Source organism: Rhipicephalus sanguineus, chromosome 4 (genome assembly GCF_013339695.2).
Source record: "Rhipicephalus sanguineus isolate Rsan-2018 chromosome 4, BIME_Rsan_1.4, whole genome shotgun sequence".
NCBI lineage: Eukaryota > Metazoa > Arthropoda > Arachnida > Ixodida > Ixodidae > Rhipicephalus > Rhipicephalus sanguineus.
The window spans coordinates 62666584-62689215 of NC_051179.1; the positions used below are offsets into that span (position 1 = coordinate 62666584).

The window sequence follows — 22632 nt, forward strand, 5'->3', positions numbered from 1 at the left end:
TCACAGTTCCCGTCTGTTTCCAGAAAAGACCTTCGCAAATGATCGGCATGCACGTATCGCACACGGCCTCCGACACGGACCAAATACGTGCACGGCGATTTCACTCGTGTCACTTTTCCTGGCAACCATTTAATAACTTCACCTCGCACTGAGCGCACCAAAACAGCATCACCGACAGAAAAGGACCGCGGTACTCCCCGTCGCTTATCTGCAGACAATTTCACTCTTTCCGCTTTGTCTGACAGTTCACTCCTAACATTTGGTTGAAGCAATGTTAGCCGAGTCCTCAGTTTGCGTCGGAGAAAGAGCTCGGCGGGTGTTTTCCCCGTGAAGGTATGGGGTGTCGTGCGGTAGGAGAACAAAAAGTTGTCGATTCTATGCTGCAGCGATCGGCTTTTTCCTTTCCCTTCATCGTCTAGAAGCTGCTTAAGAAGTGATTTCTTCGTAGTTTGTACTGCTCGTTCGACCGCACCATTTGACTGTGGGTGGTACGGAGGCGTGAGCGTGTGTTTTACACCGTTCGCTTTTAAGAAGGCCTCAAATTCAGCAGCAGTGAACTGAGGGCCGTTATCGGTAACCAGCTCAGTTGGAAGCCCATGCGACGCAAATAGAGAACGTACAGCTTCCACAGTTTTTGTAGCTGTTGTTGAATGCATGATTTTCACTTCAAGCCATTTGGAATATGCATCCACAGCAATCAAGAACATATGCCCTTCCTTAGCTGCAAAATCTAAATGTACTCTTTCCCATGGGACATCGCTTACTCGCCACTGACACAAGGGTGCTGGCTGCGTCGAAGGGAGTACAGATTGGCATGTTTTACATCGGCGTACCACTTGTTCTAGAGCATTATCTATGCCGGGCCACCACACCATTGAACGTGCCACTGCTTTCATTTTGGTGATCCCCAAATGCTGCTCGTGCAAAAGAGCTAGAACCTGGGCTTGCAAACTTTCTGGTACTACGACCCTGTTGGTCCAAACAATGCAGCCATTATCAACTGCAAGATCCAACCGACGAACCCAAAATGGCTGTAGCTCATTTGGAACGCTTTTTGGCCAACCGTGCCAGATCATGTTTCGAACGCTCGTTAGGAGCCTGTCACGGTCTGTTGCGCGTTCAATATCTTTAGCTGTGAGCGGCAACTCAGTGAGAGTGGAAAAGTAAAAAATTTCTTCAGCCAGCTCTTCAGTGTCAGATAGCGGTAGGCGGGACAACGCGTCGGCATTAGCAATGGCTGTCCCCGGTTTATGCACTATTATGTATCGATAGTTAGCCAAGAAGGTCAGCCATCTATGCACTCTCGCGGTAGCCACAGCGCTTCCCTGCCTCTTTGGGTCAAACAGCACTGTCAGGGGCTGATGGTCTGTTACTACCTTAAACGCTCTTCCATAGAGGTATTTATGGAACTTTTTTACCGCAAAGACAATGCTCAGGGCTTCTTTTTCAATGTGCCCGTAATTGCGTTCTGCCGCGGTGAGAGACCTTGAAGCAAACGCTATAGGCTTCTCGACGTCATTCTCCACGTGCGACAGTACCGCTCCAACGCCATAATCCGACGCATCACATGTGATTTGAATGTCTTTGCGAACATCATACAACTGAAGAACACTGTCATCAGTCAACAACGCTTTGCACTTATTGAATGCGTCGTCACAGTGACGTGACCAGTGCCATTTGGTCTCTTTGCGTAGCAACTCATGTAAAGGTTCTAAAACCATTGCCAAATTTGGCAGGAATCTGGAATAAAAATTTACCAAACCCAGAAAGGCTTTCAGTTGTGTCACATTAACTGGCTTGGGTGCGTTCTTTATAGCCATCACCTTATCCCTAGTAGGATGCAGGCCATTTTTATCAATTTGGTGACCCAAATAAGTTACTTTCTCCTGAAAGAACTTGCACTTTCCGGCGTTGACCTTCAAACCGTGCTTACTTAGGCGTCTGAGCACCTGCTCGACTCTCTCGCGGCACTGCTCGTATGTCTCGCCAGCTATGACGACATCGTTCCAAGTAGCAGGCGGTTCCCGATAAGCCGCCTAGGATCTGATCCATTACTGCTTGGAATACGGCAGGCGCGCACGCGACACCATAAGGGAGACGCTGAAACCTAAAAGGCCCAGGTGCGTGTTCACCGTCAGCAATTCTTGTGCCAGCTCATCTAACTCAAGCTGTAGATAAGCCTTAGATAGGTCAATGACCGAGAAGACGGTTTCCGCCTTGCAATGTCATGAAAATATCCTCTGGCAGCGGCAGAGGGTAGTGGTCAACTTCTATTGCCGGATTTATAGTGACACGATAGTCACCGCACAGACGCAGCCCTTTATCTTTTTTCGGTACAATGACCAGGGGCGTCGCCCAAGCGCTATGCCTTACTCTGTACACGACTCCTGCTTTTTCCATGTTCGACAGTTCCTGTTCCACTTGCTCACGAAGAGCATATGGCACTGGCCGCGCCTTACAAAAGACCGGCGTAACACCTTCTTTGAGCTTAATACTGGCTTTGAAGCCTTTGATAGCGCCATAGCCTGGTTCAAACACTTCGCTGTACATTTCCGTTACAGGAACTGGATTTCTCACACTCTTCATGCACATGACTTCATGCCATCTAATTTTAATTTTTTGCAGCCAGTTTCGACCAAGCAACGTTGGCATCCTAGCTTTTTCAGCATCCTTTGCTATGACAAGTGGCAGTGAATAGCATTGATCGTAATATCTAACATCAACATCTATCACGCCTTTGATATCGACAGGTGTGCCATTGTAGGCGACTAAGTTCACATTAGCTTCTCTGAAGCTGGCTGAAGGAAAAAGCTTAGCGCACTCAGATTCGGACATAACCGACACAGCAGCACCTGTATCCAACTCCATGCAAACTTCCTTTCCATTTATCTCAAACATAACTCTAATAGCCGGCGTTCCTGAACTTTTATCAGTGTGACACAGCGTAAGTAACTCATTTCCGGCGACATCACAATCCAGCTGCTTAACGAGTTTGGTTTTACACATTTTAGCTATGTGCCCTTTTTTCTGACATTTGTAACAAGTACTGTTAACAAATGGGCAACTTACTGGTGCATGGTGACCCGCACAGCGATGACAAGAAGCTTTAGTCCCATGCTGCGTGGTCTTTTTCAGTCTTTGTGAACGCACAATTCTTCGCGTTCTTGCCAGCACTTGCTTGTGGACGCCGTTCTTTTGCTTGTCCTTGCCAGTGCAAGTCGGAGACGCTCGCTGCGATGCCTTCGCTCTTTGTAGAGGCCATCTGCTGAGTGTCTTTCGTAGCTGCTTCCATAGCCACGGCGATGTTGCAGGCGCGTTCCCAAGTCAGCTCAGCGTCTGGCGTGGCTAGCAGTCGGCAGCGCACAGCGTCGCTTGAAGGCCGGCGATTAGTCGGTCCCGCAGAGCTTCCTCTAGAAATGTGCCAAACGCACACGTCGCCGCCAATTTCTTCAGACCCACGATGAAGTCCGCCACGCTTTCATGCTTCTCTTGTTTTCGTTGGTGGAAGCGATACCTTTCCGTCACCACGGAACTTTTGGGAGCATAGTGCTTTTTAAGTGCATCAACGGCAACCTCGAATGTTACTTTCGTAGGCGTCTTTGGAAGAAGCAAGCTCCTTAGCGTCCCGTAAGCCTTTTCGCCGATCGTAGTCAAGAAGACCTGCAGTTTCTTTTCTTCTGCAATGTCGTTGGCGGCGATGAAGCACTCGAGACGCTCGAGGTAGACCTCGAAGTCCCCGTTGTCCGGGTCGAACTCCGGCAGCTTGCCAAGTGTAGCGCTCGATGAAGCCATCTTCAGGGTATCTTGCCGTATCCCATCCTCGTGGCCAGTTTGTTGTAACTCCACACCGGGAGACGTACTCGTGGAACGTCTTTATTCCATCGGTTTCCATGGTAACAGTCTGACACACTGATAGCAAAAGCCCCCCTATCAAAGTATACGTGAATGCACATATCCAATCACGAAACAGGCACATACACAGAACAAACACTCAAGTCCACCAATCACATCGCGGCACACACTTGCACGCGCGCATGGTCCGATGCAACGCCGCAGCGCGTTCGGTGCAACGCCACCGTGCGTTGGGCGCAACGCCACAGCGCGTTCGATGCAACGCCGTAAAGCGTTGGATGCAACACTCCTTCCCTCCTATTTATGAGTGGCTATAACCCCAGCGGTCTGGAGGCCGTCGATTTCGGCTGCTGCTTCTAACGGTGATCGGTGGGGAACAGTCAGGGTCGGGTGATCCTTGTGCTTGTTCCGGTGCCAGCTGAGTGTCCGGTGGCTCTGATGAACTGGGCACAAGCACTTCCGCAGCATGCGGCAAATCAATTTCACTAGGCTCACAGTTCCCGTCTGTTTCCAGAAAAGACCTTCGCAAATGATCGGCATGCACGTATCGCACACGGCCTCCGACACGGACCAAATACGTGCACGGCGATTTCACTCGTGTCAGTAGTAGTAGTGGTAGTAGGTAGTAGTAGTAGTAGTAGTAGCAGTAGTAGTAGTAGTAGTAGTAGTAGTAGTAGTAGCAGTAGTAGTAGTAGTAGTGGTAGTAGTAGTAGTAGTAGTAGCAGTAGTAGTAGTAGTAGTAGTAGTAGTAGTAGTAGTAGTAGTAGTAGCAGTAGTAGTAGTAGTAGTAGTGGTAGTAGTAGTAGTAGTAGTAGCAGTAGTAGTAGTAGTAGTAGTAGCAGTAGCAGTAGTAGTAGTAGTAGTAGTAGTAGTAGTAGTAGTAGTAGTAGTAGTAGTAGTAGCAGTGGTAGTAGTAGTAGTAGTAGTAGTAGTAGCAGTAGTAGTAGTAGTAGTAGTAGTAGTAGCAGTAGTAGTAGTGGGAGTAGTAGTAGTAGTAGTAGTAGCAGTAGTAGTAGTAGTAGTAGTAGTAGTAGTAGTAGCAGTAGTAGTAGTAGTAGTAGCAGTAGTGGTAGTAGTAGTAGTAGTAGTAGCAGTAGTAGTAGTAGTAGTAGTAGCAGAAAAACTTAAGTATGTACAGAAACCAGACAGGCTAGAACCCGCAGGGAATATAGGGGTGAAAAGCGGACTCGGTCCGGCAAGGTGGTGCCCCTATTCCAAGGCCCCACTGGCATCCGTTCAGCTCTTCGGATCAGTCGTATAGCTGACCTTCCAGGGCCTGGCCAGACAGCAGGGCCTTCCATTCGTCCCATCTGCCATTTGTGTCGTGCCCTTCTCCGTGCTACGCACACTCCCACGTGGTGTGAAAAGGGGTTGGTGTTGCTCTACACCACGGACATGTGTCTAGAGTAGATCAGGTGGAGAGTGTGCACATTTATGTAAGTGTTCGTCTGTAGTCTTCGCAGCACAATCGCCTCCGCATCGCTGAGTTTGCCATGTGGGGGTGGATCGATCTATTTTCCCTATACAGTGAAACCTCGGTGATACGAATCTCACGGGACCACCAAAAATATTCGTATCATCCGAAATTCGTATCACCAGAAAGCATGGAAAATTAGCATGCGGCAAAAGAACGCTGGCGTACATTTTCATTTAACGTTTTTCAGGGCCGCAGCAACGTCAGGAAGAACCCTGAATGATTGTCAGTTAAGTTTTAGATGTCGGCAGTCATACCAGCACTCGTAAATGTACGGCCCGTCCGAGCGTATTTAATTAATGAACCAGGTGCGTTGTGACCCGCGACAGCAGTAGCCCCTTCCAAACTTTAGTATGCTTTTTTGCGTGATACCAGAGTACTGCAGCGAAAGTAACAAAAGAAGTGCTTTGACGCGATGGATCAAGGCCGCAAAATTGCAGAACCACGGTCCTGTGTTATGATTTTGTTATCGCGGAGGTGTTGGGAATGTTTTTTGGGAGATTTACGGCCGTGCCCGCACAAGTGCGACCTCAATGGTCGCGCATGGCGACGTTGTGAGGCCTGACTCCTTCGCCAAGACCGTCCTCGCCTTCTTTCGGTCCTCGTCCACCTTTCATAGTATGTCTGATTCACGAGGCAGACACGTGTAAACACAGTACAATGACAGCAGCCCGGGTCTATGCGTTGAAAAAGAAAAGCATGGCGCTAATGTCCTCTGTAATCTAAACGCGAAGGCACACGGAGGCACACAGGAGCCTGAAAGATTCGCGCACCCAATCTCGGAGGCCGTGACGCGTCTTTCAAGGTTTATTCTGAGCGTAAGAAAAGTGTCTTTTTTTTTACACCCTGATTCTGACGATATGGCGTTGTGGCGCGCATGCCCACGCTTGCGCTCCGGCGCTCGCACTTGCTTGGAGCGTTTCCGCGACAGGGCAGAACCTGGGCGGTAAGCGTACGTTTGTATCAAACGTCACTGGGTGAAAATCGGTTCGCAACAACCGTACTCCATTACATTGCAGGCCAATGGGCCTTGGGCAGGACCAACGAAAAATTCGTATCACCCCGAACTTCGTATGAGCTGTGATCGTATCACCGAGGTTTCACTGTAGTTTTTAAGAATCGTTGCGTAGCGAGGGTCTGGGGGTGTAGGGTCTTCTATTGCAGAGTCCGGTGCGGCTTGGTGATTTGTAAAGCCTCGAGTCGCCTCGCCCGCATGCAGGTTCTCAGTCACGCCCTCGTGCCCAGTCTGGACGTATTTCATTGTGGGGTCCCATCCAGCATCAACCAATATTCGGAGCGCCTGTGCTCCAATTTGGCCCTTAGGTAGTTTCTGTAAGCTTTTTTATGAGTTAGTAATGATGGTTAATGGAGCGGTTCGCGTCCATCCCTCTTTTATTGCAAGGGCTATGGGCATGGCGACCTCTTCCGCTTCTGTTTTCAAAAAAAGAAAGGTAAATAACAAAGACTACTTAATCCGAGTACAAATCTTCAAGAGTGAGAACGAGGCAGGCACCGAGATATATATTACTTATCTATTTTATTTATTTATGCACAGTGTACTAGGTCCAATACTCCAAGAATATGCTAACCAGCGAGTTGGGTCGTCACCCTTTAAGGCTGGAGTACGCAGCAGCGTTAAGGTCAGGCAATACTCGTGATATTTCTGGAGAAGAAAAAGATACTACAACTTCCGGGGAGCTATTCTCGGTGTGTTCATCCAAAGGAGATGTACACAGTCCATTTCGGCAGAGCGCATTCAGTGATTCTAAAAAGCGGAGAGCCGGGATGTCACCTCGCTCTTGACCACGTCGCCGCACCGAACCCGCCAGCACATTCCTAGCGTAAGAAGGGAGTGGACGAAATGCACAGAAACAGGAACTTTTCAAGTCTGAATTTGCATATGAATGTGTCCCAGATGTTCGAGAACGATGCAGGGAATGCGTACCGACCTTACAGCTGCGTAGACGAGCGGCCGCATTAAACCTAAATCGATGGCTAACACGATCAAAAGACTATGTACACCGGAAATCGGATCTCTGAGAGCTGCGTTCGTTGCATTGAAGCGCATTCCGTCCCTGTCATTTGTGTCGAGAGTGTTCGAAAGCTTCGTGATGTCATGATGGCTCTGCAGAACAAGAACCGGAAACATGGGGCACGCTTCTCGCCGAGCTCCCGCTATTCAGCGGCCGCTGAAATGGACAGTTCATTACATGGACACATCGAGAAGAGCTCCTCCAGCGAAGTGCTGCATTTTATTTCCAGATTCCCCATTTGAATTAAAAGAAAAGGTTAACGGCGGCGCGCCGCAATTATTGCGCGGCGGCGGCGGCGGCGGCGGCGGCGTGATCTCTCTTGGGACTTCGGCGGCGGCGCGAGCGGCGTAACCAAAAACAGGCAGCGGCGGCGGCGTGGCAGGGCGGCGCGCACCTCTAGTTCATAGTGAAGATGAGCAGCGCGAAGCACAGGAGTGCGGAAATACAGGCAAGGGGGGACTGAGGAAGTTCGGAAATACAGGTAAGGGGAGGGGGGGACTCGGGAAGCAGCGCTCGTTTTCGTCATTAATTGTTTCGCTTCCTTAGTCCTCCTCTACCTGTGCACTTCCGTGCTTCGCGCAGCTCATCTTCACCATGGACCGCATAAAAGCCTGAAAGCGCAGCAAAGCACAGAAAGGGCTTCAGAAAGGGCAATATAAATGGAGCGCTGCCCTCATTCGCGCCAGCGGAACGACTTCTCAGGATGACGAAGGCCACAGTCCTTTAAACGAGGACGCCTTTTTTGACGCTCACTCGTAGTCCCAGCTTCTTCTGCGACGCAACAAAGGTCTACGAGATTTCACTGTTTATGTGCTGTAAATAAAGTGTACATGAGCTGGTGCATGAATTGTGACCTTTTGTTAAGGTAACATCAATTTTGATCCGTGCAGAAAGACATGTGCACTTTTGCTCCGATCGCCCCAAAAATAGATAATGGAACATATAGGAGTTGTCGGTGCACGCACAAAACGGGCACTACTCTGTGCACGCACCGGTTGATGAAGAGTTGATGTATTCGTTTATAGCCGACGGTGTAACTTAATTTGAAAAATTGGGTTGGAATCCGTTGTATCAAATAAGGCGGACATATAAGGATAAAATACGAGACACGAAACATCTTATTCCCTCGGCACACCTTCTCTGACTCGTGCACAAATTCTCTGACTTCTATCCGACACGGTGACAAGGCGCGACCTTAGGTGTTTGCTGAAGGCAGGTCGTATATCGTCCGTGTCTATTAATAATTTTAACCATATGGTGTTCTTTAACGTGCACCTAACTTTAATTGCGCGAGCGGTTGCTGTTGTCTTCTTATATAATCTTCGTTTTTTTTTTAGTTTTCTCTCTCACAGAAAGGCGGCCGTCGCGGCGGTTGGAATCGAATCCGTGACCTCATGATGACTGAGGGGCGCGAGAAAACGGCACACAACGAAAAGAAGTACACGGGACGACGCGTTACTATCAACTGGAATATTTTTATTCAGGAAAGACATATTTATAACGCAGTGAAAACAAATTTAACCCAACGAGTCGACCAAAAAAACCATATGCTCAGCATGCCTGCGTGAAGTAACGTTGTAGATAGGCTATCTCCCCTTCCTGCAGACTGATAGAGGGGTGACTGATGCAATCCGGCCCCTCCCTCTGGATAAAGAGGGTTTCTATTACCTTCCTCTCCCGTGTACTTCTTTTAGTTGTGTGCCGTTTTCTTGCGCCCCTCAGTCATCCTGAACAAAACCAACTCGCCCAACTTTTTTACTTTACCGTGACCTCATGCTCACCAGCATAACTCCGTATGAACACTGCGTGACAACCACAGGTACTCAGTGCACAAGCACGAGGTTGTCGGGAAGTTCTCTAAGAGCGTTTGCTTCAGCTGCGTGGACACTTTCACAGGGGAGGGATCTGGTTCGACGACCCAACCTTATAAAAAAAGAGCGACCACTTTCTTGCTTTCTTTCTCTCTTTCTTTCTTTCTTTCTTGCTTTCTTGTTTTTTCTCTTTGTGAGAACTCTAGAAACCCCATAAAGAACAATGCGTAGTTGAAAGGATAGAAGCGACGCTGACCTCCATTTTATCCTTTTCCTTTCGCTCGTTTATCGCAGCGATATGCATATAATAGGCCAGCGTAGCTCAGCGTATACTAAAAGATAAAGCTATACGGCTTCGGCGGTGCTGGATATCGCATGCCGGCGATCCCCTCTGCTCTAAGAGCCACAGCTCTGCAGAAACCGCCTGCGACAACGCGAGCGAATCGTTGAAGGTACTGTAACTTCATTTGCTTTACGTTCAAGTCAACCGCCCCCATATGGAGATTTAGTTAAAACTAAATTAGCCTACTGATTAGGCAATAGAAAAGACATTCATACCGAGCAACGACATTTTTGTAAGAGCGCACATTTTTACACTTTAATGGAATAGAGATAATGTTTTTCATGTTGCTAGTAAGATTGTGTGCTCGGCGAGTTCCTACGCGACGTCCTGAGCATTTTTCTCTTGTGTGTTCTTCTAGTTCGCTGCTTTTCGTCTTACTTGGGATGTTGTGCGGTGCCATATATCGCTGCGTTGAATATATGGATGCCCGTTCAGTTATGTATAGAATGCCTGGCTATAATTTCCCTTCGCACCTTTACGCAAGACAAAAAAAAACACCTTTACATTCGATTAGTAAAGCATTAAGGCTGAAATGAAGTGTAATAAACAATAATGATATAGCCGTGTTTTACATTGAAAAACAAAAACTTATATAAAAAGTATTCGGGGATAGCAGCCGCAGAGCCAGAATTCGCTCTACCAACCTGTACAGACGTATACATGACGGTGTATAGGTAGGAGGTACTCTTTCCCATTCGTGTTATTAAGGTTCCTGAAAATAACCCCTTCAAACCCGCGCTGTGGTTTGTGTTAAATGTTGTTTTCAGAAATTTTGAAATTTACTTTGTACCGGCGCATATTACGGAGCGTGCACTACTCCGCCTTTATAGATAGATAGATAGATAGATAGATAGATAGATAGATAGATAGATAGATAGATAGATAGATAGATAGATAGATAGATAGATAGATAGATAGATAGATAGATAGATAGATAGATAGATAGATAGATAGATAGATAGATAGATAGATAGATAGATAGATAGATAGATAGATAGATAGATAGATAGATAGATAGATAGATAGATAGATAGATAGATAGATAGATAGATAGATAGATAGATAGATAGATAGATAGATAGGTCCAGGGTTTTACGTGACAAACCCACGATATGATTATGAGACATACCGTAGAGGAGGGCTCCGGAAATTTCGACCACCTGGGGTTCTTCAGCGCGCACCTAAATCTGAGTACTGTTACGTTTGGCCTGAAAATTCATCGAGGCAGACGCCATTGAGCGTACAGCTGTCTGCCAGAATGCTCCCTTCCCCCCGTATCGGCGCTTAGACGGAGGCAGGAACGCCAATTCTTCCTGGAGGAGCCTATGCCGAGCGAGCGAGCAGGTCGCCGTGGACGGATTTCCCAGAAAAAGGACGTCGGAATTCGGAGACCCCTTTTTGGCTTGTTGTTCTCTGCGTGAGATAGCATCGCGGGAGAGTTTCTCACCCAGCCACATCTGCCTTCTACCCTACCGCAGCAGGGAAAATTAACCCGTGCTGGAGGGAGCGGTCTGCGTGTCTTCCGAAATTCGACACAGCCGCTTCATCGTGCGTTTCGGTCAGCGTGGGACTGCGCCGTTGAAGACGTTCCCATCAACCCAGGTGGGGCCTTCACCCGTGGCAGCCATCATTCAACGCTTCTTCCAAGTATTACTGGCAGTGGAAGCGGAGGTCATCGGCCCTTTCCCCTTTGGACTGAAACTCCTCGCCGACCTTCTCACCTACGAGTCTTCGGGGCGTGGCGAGTGTATTGTGTGACTATTTGCCTCCTTTCGGGAGGCCGGACGCCAAGACGACAGGTCACCGGATTGGCGGGAGACGCTGACACCGGTTTGCCCGTGCTTCTGCAGTGACGGTCTCGGGGCTATAAAAGCCGAAGACTTTTGATGTTTTCTCTGCTCTCTCTTTTCACTCCAATCTCTTAACCATGTAAATAAATCTACTTTCCTTCTTGAAAGAACGCGCCTCCTCACTGGGAATCATCGGCTATGGGGACGGACGGCGGGAGCCAGCTACCGTAACGAGACCCGCCGAACCCCGACTCCTTACAGTACACGCGCCTATAGCAATTCGCTTCCATCGAAGTACGTCTGCGGCGGTTGGGCTCGAACTCGGGACCTTCTGGTCAGCAGCCGCGCAGCGGGACCACTACCGTCGCGGTGGTTTATAGATAGAAATCCCACTGGCTTATGTTTCCATATATCTCTTCCCTAACCATTGCAAAGGCAACGCAGCTTAACAGGCCCGCGTACAAGTAAACAAGCCCATGCCGCGTGGCAAGCCACGTCTGCTTCACGGTATTTCGTTTTAAAACAGAAACAAATGGTTAAGAAAAGAGTTGTTCTGGACTAGTAGTTCTTTAGGAACAGAGAATGGCTTCATCGACTTTTTTTTTTCCTTTTTTCCGGCGAAAGAAATCAACCTTAGCGTTGCTGCACCTTTGGTAGCATATATGGTAACTGCAGAGCAGTTACCCTGCCCTTATAGATTGTTCGAATAGCGATATATATATATATATATATATATATATATATATATATATATATATATATATATATATATATATATATATATATATATATATATATATATATATATATATATATATATATATATATATATATATATATATATATATATAATATATATATATATATATATATATATATATATATATATATAATATATATATATATATATATATATATATATATTGAGAAGGGCGCACATGACGTATACAATGTTGGGCTAAGCTTCAGTTGGACTCCGCTGTTTCAATGCGTGACCGTCCTGATATTCAAATCATTTCTCTGTGTGAGTCACCCCTCCGCTAATAAACTATAGCGAAGTTTCGACAGGCGACATTTTAACGTGCACTTAAGAAGGAAAAGAAGGAAAAAAGAAAGAATGCTAACGTACGCGCTGAAATTTCTTCCCTCTCTCGTAATGGGCCAGGGGTTTGGAGGGAGAGGAGGGATGAAAGAAAAGGTCAATGTTCTCAGTAGGTGAGCGTGAAAAGGTCGATCAGGATAGTGCATGGTAGAAGTAGTCGGTAAATCTAACCAGAATACATTTAGTATATTTAATGGGCGATCAGTATAATTATATGCCACCAAAGGATTCATCTGCTTACTTTATAGTTTATAGTCTTTATAGTTTGATACACGGAGAGGCGCGATGCCGCCTTGAAATTTTAACCGTTCTTCCTGACGTCTTCCTCATCGAGCCGGAGAACTGAACCTTATGCTAAAGCATCTTTCAGGGTTGTTCCTGGCCGCTGAAGAACCTCTGTCATAGTAGCTGCTCACCACATTCAGAGGAATAATTCTGGCTCGATATAGTGCGTCAGCTATATTGATTCTAATCATTCGGAATATTGTGCGTTGCACATCAGGAACCACCATATGGGCGACCATTCCAGCAATCCGCGATTCTCACAGATTTGCAGGCGGTGTGCAGACACAACGCCCTAGGTATATACTATAGGGTTTCTCAAGCAGCACTTCGCATGCTACAACGTTCCGCTCACTCCGCTATCACCACAACCATATGGACCGCCAGTGACAGATGTCTCGCTGGGAACTTAAAGGTCGACGTCTTGGCTCATGCTGGTCCTGCGAGCCTTTCAGCGAGGTGATATGCGAAGGCCGGTGAACTGTATCGGCGGAGGCACTTCCGCCACCTTAGAAGAACCTCTCACGAGACATGGTGTCGGCTGCAAACAAACGCTCGCTTTGTCTCTTCTTACGCAATACAAATTCACTATTGCGCTATACTGTGTGTACTACACCATATATACTAATATCTTTACCAGATGTCTCATTTGCATCGAACCCATAACCCTGTGCCAATCCACACTACCGGGCCTATACACTCAGAACATTCGTCCGTGACCTCACACGGCAGCGCAATGGGAAGCCTTATAATCACCAGTGTTGACTATAGCTGAGTCAGCTCGATCCGGTCCAGAGAGCGCGCTGAATGGTCGTGGCTCATTCTGTCCTAAATGGGTGCATGCTCCACTCACAGTCAGATACTTAAATGCAGTGGATGACTTAAATCCTCTGACTTAAATGCAGTGAATGCTCTCGCTCTTTCTCTCCATCTCCCTGCTTTTATACTCGTGTCATCCCCGCATACAAAATGCTCTCGCGCTTTGATTACATTTGAGAAATTGTATAGTATCGTTTCCAACTGAAGCTATACGTGTATCATGTGCTTATATAACAGCAACGACCGAGAAATGGGACCAAGTTCACTAAACATTCCGCGCGTGCCGTTGGTCAGCCACCTTCTGCGATGACGTGTCCAACATCGCGATCGGCTGACATTTTTCTCTAAAAGAACAATTCTAGCGTAAGAACTCCAGGCGAACGCAAGATCTGTTTCTTAGCGCTTATACGGCGCGTACATCGAGCACTGCGAAAGAGACGCGGTGAAAACAACTACGCAGGTGAGGTTACGTGCTCCGTGACCATGATGGATCAAGTACGTAGCTACAACGGCCTAATTAGAAGCCACCGAAGCCTATTGTAAGCGGAACCACAGGGCGATATCGCAGCGTAGTTTGTATGGCTAAAAAAAGTTAGCACAAAGGGCATCCTCTCACCCTGGGGGCAGTTAATCCTCGGTGTTCTTTTTCTCCTTCGCATAGCTCATAGGTCAGTTCGCGACGGCAATAAACTATATATAGATGATTGTACAAAAAACCTTCGCAAGCAGACCTATAAGTGTAGTCCACTGCATCGTTCACACAGAAGGTCGCGGTCGATCATACCGAGAAGGTTGGGCATAAGCTGGCGATAGACGTTCTTCCCGTGGACGGCTCTTCATTTCCGTAAACCGTCGCTGCCTTGTAAGGTAAGGCCTCCGAACGAATGCTAGAATAGTATATATATACTTCGAATACTTGTTGCTTCCTCAGCGCTCTTTCGGACAAATTTGCGAGGTGATGCTACCCAGGACGCCGTATTCACATAAAGTCCTAATGCTATATGCCTGTTTCTAAGAGCACGTTCCAGCCAATTGAATGATGGACATATAATTATCAAGGGCGATCGGCCAACGGCAAAAGAGAGCTTACAAATAACAAGCTTTGGGAATTTGCACCTCGATTTTATAAAATGAAGCGCTGGAGTGGATTTGCTTGCCTTAATTTTGCTTTACCGTCTCCGCGACTCTGGATTCGCCTGTGGAACGCGTACCACGGTGGCCGCTCGTGGTTCCACTTGCTTCGAAGCACGGCTCAGTTAGGCTTTCACTGTGTCTTGATTTCAAACTACTCGGTGGGATTTGCACACATTATGTTTCCAAACACGAGGTGACGGGTTAAATTACCGCCTTCTACGGCCACATTTCGATAGGGGTGAAACGCAAGAACGATCGTGTTATGCCTTGTTTCGGACGCAGGCTAAGGAACTCTACGGGAGCAAAATTAATCCGGAACTTCCTACTGAAGTTTTCTTTTTGACGAAATGTGCAAATTATGAACGTTTGAAAGTGAGAGATAATAAAATAAGAGAAAGGCAAGGAGGTCAACCAGACTTCTAGCATCCGGTTTGCTACCCTGCACTAAGGGAAGGGGGAAAGGGAAAGAAAGATGGAAAGGAAAGCGGGAAGACAAGCAGGCGCGCGATAAAGAAAAACACAAATGCATAAAAGGAAGGTGTAGAGCGTGAGTACTAAAGCCTATTCAATAGGCCACTGGCATGCAAAAAAGTTCAGTGAGGCCTTAATTGATTTCCGGTGTGAAGAAAGTTCGGGTCGGCCTTCTAGCACCGACTGTTCCGTCAGGGGTCTCTCGTCAAGGCGGCTCAACACAGCAGCTAGCGGCAGTCTGTGCGCGCTGTAGCGAGGGCAGTGACAAGGAATGTGGTCTATCGTTTCATCGCTGCCGCAGTGGCTGCAAGCAGCACTCGTTGTGTCTCCTTCTTCGACCTTGTTCTTTTTCCGCTGCTTTAACCATAATGGAACCTTGCCAACTAGCCCACTTGTCGACCTTGCTGCAAGCAGCATTAGTACCGGCGTGGGCGCGGCCAGCATCTGCGGCGGACCCCCCTTCGGGGGTTGTCTGATCGGGGTTCTCCAGGACCAAATAAAGTTCATTTCATCATCATCATCATTGACTTCCCTGCCGATTCGAAAGGCAAATGATTTGGTGAAAGCGACACCAAGCCACAGATGAGAAGTGGGCGTATATTAGCCTGTTTCCTCAAGGAATAAACAGTTGTAAGTGAGCGCCCGTCCTGTCTCGTGTTTCTTCTTCTGTGTGAATGTGATTTTGGCGCGAAGTTGACTATTTAATTCACCAAGCCACAGTCGGCAAAGCACCGTTGTGTCGAGTCGAGAGAGCTTCCAAATGCCCTTACGAGGCGAGTTTCTTGGTGTAGCGCCCATACCAAGACACACGCATCCCACCATCCACGAAGCCTCATTCGCTTGCTTTTATTTATTTATTTATTTATTTATTTATTTATTTATTTATTTATTTATTTATTTATTTATTTGGTACCTACATCGCTTTTGCAGGCATTACAACAAAAGGAGGGGGGTATATCTCCACATAAACTTCTATTGAATATCAACACACAAAACGTGGTAAAATTCATCATTTGGCTCTAGGTATACAATATCTGGCGGAAAAACATTCCAGTCCCTTGTGGTTCGGCCATAAAAAAATTACTATCGCAAAACATCACCCTTAAAAGGAAGCTGATAAATTTTCAAACTGTGCTCCCTTCTACGTGAGATATAAATATACTTTTCTCTCTCAATTCCTGCTATATATATATATATATATATATATAGAATTATATACAGGGTGTCCCAAATATTACTCAGCACAATTTAAGAAAAGAAGAACGTCGTTACGCAAAGCACACCTGTGCATATTGTTCCCAGTGTAGTGTAGTAGCCACTACTGATTTTTTAGTTAATGAGATTTAGTTAATTAGTCCTCATTATGTTTCTATCTCGTCAAATACACACCTAATTCTTAAAATGTCAATGAGGCATATGTAGAAATGTTCAAATGACATCTAACTGCGCTATTTTGAGTAACGTACTAATTACGTGCTCATTTTTTTCCGGCTGATAAAGAAAGCACGCGAAATATGAACAATAACAGGTGACTGCGCTCCCACCTTCCAAAGGTGGGAGCGTGTTCTTGACTTGCTACCACGCTGTGATCCTGTTTGAGGGCGCTGCTTCCCGATGCGCGCTGCAGTCTAGTCACGTGTCATTTTTCAGATTTCGCGGGCTTTCTTTATTAGCCAAAAAAGCAAGCGCGCAATTAGTATGCTGTTGAAAATAGCGCAGTTAAATGTCATTTGAACATGCCCACATATGTCTCACTGACATTTTAATGATTAGGTGAGTATTCCAGCAAACACGGATGAGGATCCCAGCAAACACGCTCGCACTGAAGTACCGAATGTAGGTGAGTAAAATACAGCTGTTCTTTAGGTTTACTAGGTAATTGGACAAAATTTTCGACGTAGGAAGCCCAGCTTAGGCGCCACCTTTATTCTTATCTCCTGTACATGCCGGTTGCACCTTAGGTCTGAAGTAAACATAACTCCTAAGCATTTGCATTCCTTAACCTTTCGTAAAGTAACGCTATTTAATCTGAACTCACATGATTTATATGAATGTTTCCTTGTAAAGGTGATGTTTACACATTTTCAAACATTGTGTCATTTCCCATACCAAGATGAAACTTTATCTAGGTCAATCTGAAGAAAATAAAAAGCAGGATCATTACCAATAACACCACACAGTTGTCTGCGAACATCCTGAAAGTTGATGTAATACCGTTAGTAATATCACTGATATATAATAAAAATATATACTAAAATTTCGCGCGTACAGCTGCGATGCTGAAGGGAGCGGTTGGTAGAATATCCTCGCTCTGGGGTTCGCGTTAAATGCAGTTATTCTATCTCCCTCTCTCGCATTCCCCTAACCACGTCCAATAGGAGACTTAAGAGTAATAATAATATCTGGGGTCTAACGTCCCAAAACCACGATATGATTATGAGAGACGCCGTAGTGGAGGGCTCCGGAAATTTCGACCACCTGGCGTTCTTTAACGTGCACCTAAATCTAAGTACATGGGCCTCAAACATTTTCGCCTCCATCGAAAATGCAGCCGCCGCGGCTGGGATTCGATCCCTGCGACCTTCGGGTCAGCAGCCTGAGTGCCATAACCACTAGACCACCTGTAGGCGGGGCGAGACTTAAAAGGTTCTTGGCGAGAACAGAAAAATAGCGCTATTTCACTCTTTCAGGGTATTCGGAAAAGCCTCATTGACCTGCCTTTCCTTCCTTTCTTCTCCCTCTCTTCCCTCCCTTTATCGAGTTAGATAGATAGATAGATAGATAGATAGATAGATAGATAGATAGATAGATAGATAGATAGATAGATAGATAGATAGATAGATAGATAGATAGATAGATAGATAGATAGATAGATAGATAGATAGATAGATAGATAGATAGATAGATAGATAGATAGATAGATAGATAGATAGATAGATAGATAGATAGATAGATAGATAGATAGATAGATAGATAGATAGATAGATCTTCATCTCGATATATGATTATTAGAGGCCGGATGTTTAGGTATTAAAAAAGCTCGTTTTAGGCGCCAAGAATAGGCAGGCAAAACAACGTTTTAGGCCTCAAATATCGTAAATATAGGCACAATAAACTTTCACATAAAAGCAAATAATTGCAAACGAAGACGTGCGCGACCTCTATCTACGAGAGGAAAGCAAAAATGTTTTTGCTTTTTATATAGCTGTGCAATTGTGCTTTGTCCTGCACGCGCGGTTCGCAGAACACGGTCTCTCCCGTGTTTTGCGGGGTGAGTCAAGTGTCAGGAGAACTTGCGTTTGGCCTAGTTGGTGCTCACTGTTTGCAGTTTTTTTTTTTTTTTTTGCGGTCACAATGTCAAAGAGTCAAGTGTCCACTGTCGAATCGGCACACCCCTGGGTGTCTTTTCGGCATGACTGAGAAGGGAATGCAGAGAAGGAGCAGGTGGCCAGATCTCTAGAAAACCAGAAGGGAGGGATTCCTCCTATTAGCCAGGGCGAATCGCGTAGAGCCAATTGCTCCCCTGGCAGTGAACCACTGGCGTAGCCCGGGGGGGGGGGGGGGGGGGGCGGTCTGAGGTTTCAAACCCTCCCCCACCTCCCGAAACTTCTCAGTTTTTCGTGTGTGTATATACACGCGCACATACAAACGCATGCAGGAACATACATAAAGCATGGTGAACCCCCTCCCCGAAAAAAATTTCTGGTTACGCTACCTGCAGTGTGAAGACCTTAAAAAGTAAATGATAAACAAAACAAAAGCCGCGTGCACATCACATTTTTTTTTCTTTTCTCTCTTTTTTTTTCTTCTCTTCTTTCCGCTGACGGCTCTCCGCGGGTTCGCATTCGCCAACCGCTCGCGCCACATCAGCGCCGCGGCGAATGCTCGCCGGCGTGAGCCACTTCAATGCTGCTAGCGGTTGTTTCCGGGAGTTGGTTGAACTAGAGGACTAGGTTGAACCCGATAGTTCCCAACAGTCAATGTAACGCGGTAACATGAATGACGGTCTCAGACGGCACCCGGGAGTGAAAATTAAGGCTAAATAGCGTCCACATAAGCGTCAATATTTGAAAATAGACATTTATAGGCATTTGTAAGCATTTAGGCACGAACGCCAAAAAGAGGCATTTATAGGCACTATAAAAACACTATAAAAGCCCTTCTTAACCTCTAATTCATGCTCATATATCAAAATGGCGTGATAGGAGCGCAAGGAACAAAATAGGCATTCGCCTAAATCCGGTCTCTAATGATTATTCACAACCACTAAGCAACATAACACATGTATTTTGCGATGGCTTACATCTCTCGCTCTCTGTCTCTCTCTTTCTTTTTTCGGTGGCTCTCGTATAGAGTGCGTATAGCCAAGGATTAAATCCAGCATGGCGACTACTCCAGTCGTGGGCTACACCACCGCCAGAGGCCTGGCCCAGAGCATCCGCAACCTGCTGGTGTACAAGGGCGTGCACTTCGAGGACAAGCGCTACGAGTTCGGACCGGCGCCCACGTACGAGAAGCTCGGCTGGGCCGCCGACAGTACCTCGCTGGGGCTCACATTCCCCAACCTGCCATACTACATCGACGGGGACGTGCGCCTCACGCAGACCGTTGCCATTCTCCGGTACCTCGGCAAGAAACACGGTCTCGACGCCAGGTCAGTGAACGGGTCCAAGTGGCTGAAGTGTTCGTGGTATTCGAGGGCAAAAAAAGATATAGCTATAGGTGACTTGCGCTGACGTCACTGAAAGCGCCCTGTTGGAGCGCCAGCATGGGTGGACGCGACGTTTCCGATGTCACATTTATGTATTCAAAACATCACATGCAGGTTATTTCAATATTCACGCACAGAGACGTTGCTGCCGCGTCGTTTTCTCATAGACGCAACTTATTTGTCATCAAAGCCGCCATCGTGGAGTCCCAGTTACTTTCAAAAGCTGCGTCCATGACGTCACGTGCAAACCATCTCTACGTATCAACCGAACTGCAAGAGCTTGCTACAGATAATTTGCATTGCCTTTCGTTTTGTTTCTATTTTGATTAAATGTGCTTTATATATTATGTCTGGGCTACGTACTTCATTCCTGGCCGACCTTCCGGTGTCGTGTGCATAATGGGGCACAAAAAAAAGAAGTCTGGTATACCCGATTCTGCTAGATTTTAACGCGGTAGCGTTAGAGAGCTCGTGTCGCAGAAATTCCGCTGTCGGCGTCGGCACCGTTGGTTGTGAGCGAAAAATCATCCGTGAGCGAAAAATCGAGAAAGTAGCAAATAAAATAAACGATAAAATCTTCGGTCCCAATGAGGATCGAACCCGGGCCGTACGCGTGGCAAGCAGGTGTCTTACCACAAAGCCACGATGTTGCTTGCAGTTACTTCGGACAAAAACACTACATAAATGTCATGTAGTGAAAGGAGTCTCGACGCATTTTGTTCGGCAGGTGTCACGACGAAAACGAGCCCATACGGTAGGCGCATTCGCGAGGCCATCAAACTACGTCGAAAAACGCCGGGATAGTGCAGCCATCGCCGCTAAATACACACACGAACTTTCAAACAGCTCTAAAAATGGACAACTATGTCCATCTAGAGGAAAACATATCAAGCAAACGCAGCAAACGCTAGATAATGTGCTGCCATCTGTGAGGCATTGTGAGAAATATGTCTCGACTTTTCATGGCATCCGAGAGGGCCGGCGCGCAGCGTATATCTTGGAGGCCATGCGACTCTTGCTTTAGATCGAAAGCCTGTAAAATTCGCGCGCGTGTGTGCGTGTGTGTGTGTAACAATACACATTAATAAGTATGCACTTAGTGGTTGAGGTGCGCACTAGGGGCCGGATTTCGCTATCGCGTTCACCTCTTAAAGGCGAAGCTTTTGCCACTGCTCTCTGTTCACTGCTCTGTTATATGCTATAACTTTGTTAAATAAATATAACTTAATGAGTTCTTTTCATCGTTTGCTGGCGATGGTTGGCCGTAGGCGTGGCACCTTGAATAGGCTGATCAGAGTCAAGTGAACGCAGCTCTTGACCAACGTACAGCCGCGACCACTTCTGTGCAGCGCGCGAGAGCAGCCGGTTTTTGTAGAGTTACTGTATATGTGCTACCTTTAGGTAGCAGAGTTGCGCATCTGTCTTCGAAACGCCGCTAGCAACCACGCATCGCGGAGAAGCTGACGTTCGGGCCAGTTTCTGTATTTTTCGACGCCGCCACTCAGCGAACTGAATTAACACTAGTCATCGACAGTCAATGTTTATTGCCGGCATTCGATACACCAGACATGTTAATCGGCGACACGGTAGGCATGTCGCCTGCAAAAACGGAGTGCGACTTCACTGCATAGCTGTGGTTGCTAATAAGTTCTAAGCGCACATACAGACGAGGACAAAGAACACGTATGACACACAGGCGCTAACTTTCAACACTTTATTGAAGCCAGGGGAACAGAATAGATAAGCGCACACGTGACCTTACATGACGCCGGCGCAGCAGGCATAAAATATAACACCATCAATGACATCGCAGGTAATGCATTTCTTTGAAAGATAGTACAATCAACGGCTTGGCCACACATTTATCTCCTGGACTATCTATCTTTTCCGCCTCAATTCTCTCCCGCACGAGTTTACTTTTGTTTCTTGTTACGATTGTGCATTTATTAAACATTGGTAGGCACTTCTTTTCCACACTGTGATCTGCATTGGAAACATCAGGATCATCACAACCATCACACCTTCTGTAGTGAACATCCAAGAACCCTCCGCACTTCTCCCTAACATTCCGACAATGTTCCCTGAGGCGATCATTTACACATCTCCCGCTTTGTCCTACATAGGTTTTACCACATGAAATAGGCAAGCTATACACGACAGATTCCGCACAATCGATTAACTTCTCTTTATGTTTCTTCCGTGTGTCATACGTGTTCTTTGCCCTCGTCTGTATGTGCGCTTAGAACTTATTGGTCATGTCATACCAACACGCCCAAACCGCCACAATAGTGGTTGCTAGCCAGACCTATGCGCAACTGTGCTATACCTAAAGGTAGCATATACAGTAACTCTACAAAAACATAGACAAAATACGGCTGCTCGCGCGCTCTACACAGAATTGGCCGCGGCTGTACTATCGGCGTCAAATGAAAGCCGAACAGCGGCAAGCACTCGCGTTGGTATAGTCGTCCAGTTATCACCATGGACAGGCGCGCATATATGCGCAGTGCTGCCGAACCGGATGCGCGCGCCTGCCCATAGTGATAACTGGACAGCTCGCACTATACCACCGCGAATGCTTGCCGCTGTTCGGGTTGCATTTGACGCTGATAGTACATATTATCTACATGCAGTGAGCCCAGGGGCGTAGCCAAGGGGGGGGGGAGGTGTTGGGGGTTCAAACCCCCCCCCAAATTTTCCATTTTTCTTGCGTATATATACACGCACACATACAAGCGCACGTACGAACATACATAAAGATATGGTTGAACCCCCCCCCCCCCTACCCCCACTCCGAAAAGAATTTCTGA

At 46.8% G+C, this 22632-nt stretch overlaps 1 protein-coding gene and 1 pseudogene across 4 annotated transcripts in view; one reads left to right on the forward strand and one right to left on the reverse strand.

Annotated features, from left to right (window-relative positions):
• Positions 1-22632, forward strand: part of LOC119390090 (glutathione S-transferase Mu 2) — a 302300-nt gene that overhangs the window by 276055 nt on the left and 3613 nt on the right. The window contains exons 1-2 of one of the 4 annotated variants that reach the window (XM_037657631.2): positions 9491-9622; positions 19465-19765. In XM_037657631.2, coding sequence (XP_037513559.1) covers positions 19494-19765 — 272 coding nt within the window. In that variant the 5' untranslated portion in view covers positions 9491-9622; positions 19465-19493. Of the gene's footprint in view, positions 1-9490; positions 9623-14243; positions 14374-16932; positions 16952-19464; positions 19766-22632 lie in introns of those variants that run through there. The other 3 variants (XM_037657632.2, XM_037657633.2, XM_049414653.1) reach the window with 3 other exon arrangements.
• Positions 3107-3808, reverse strand: LOC119391245 (uncharacterized; annotated as a pseudogene).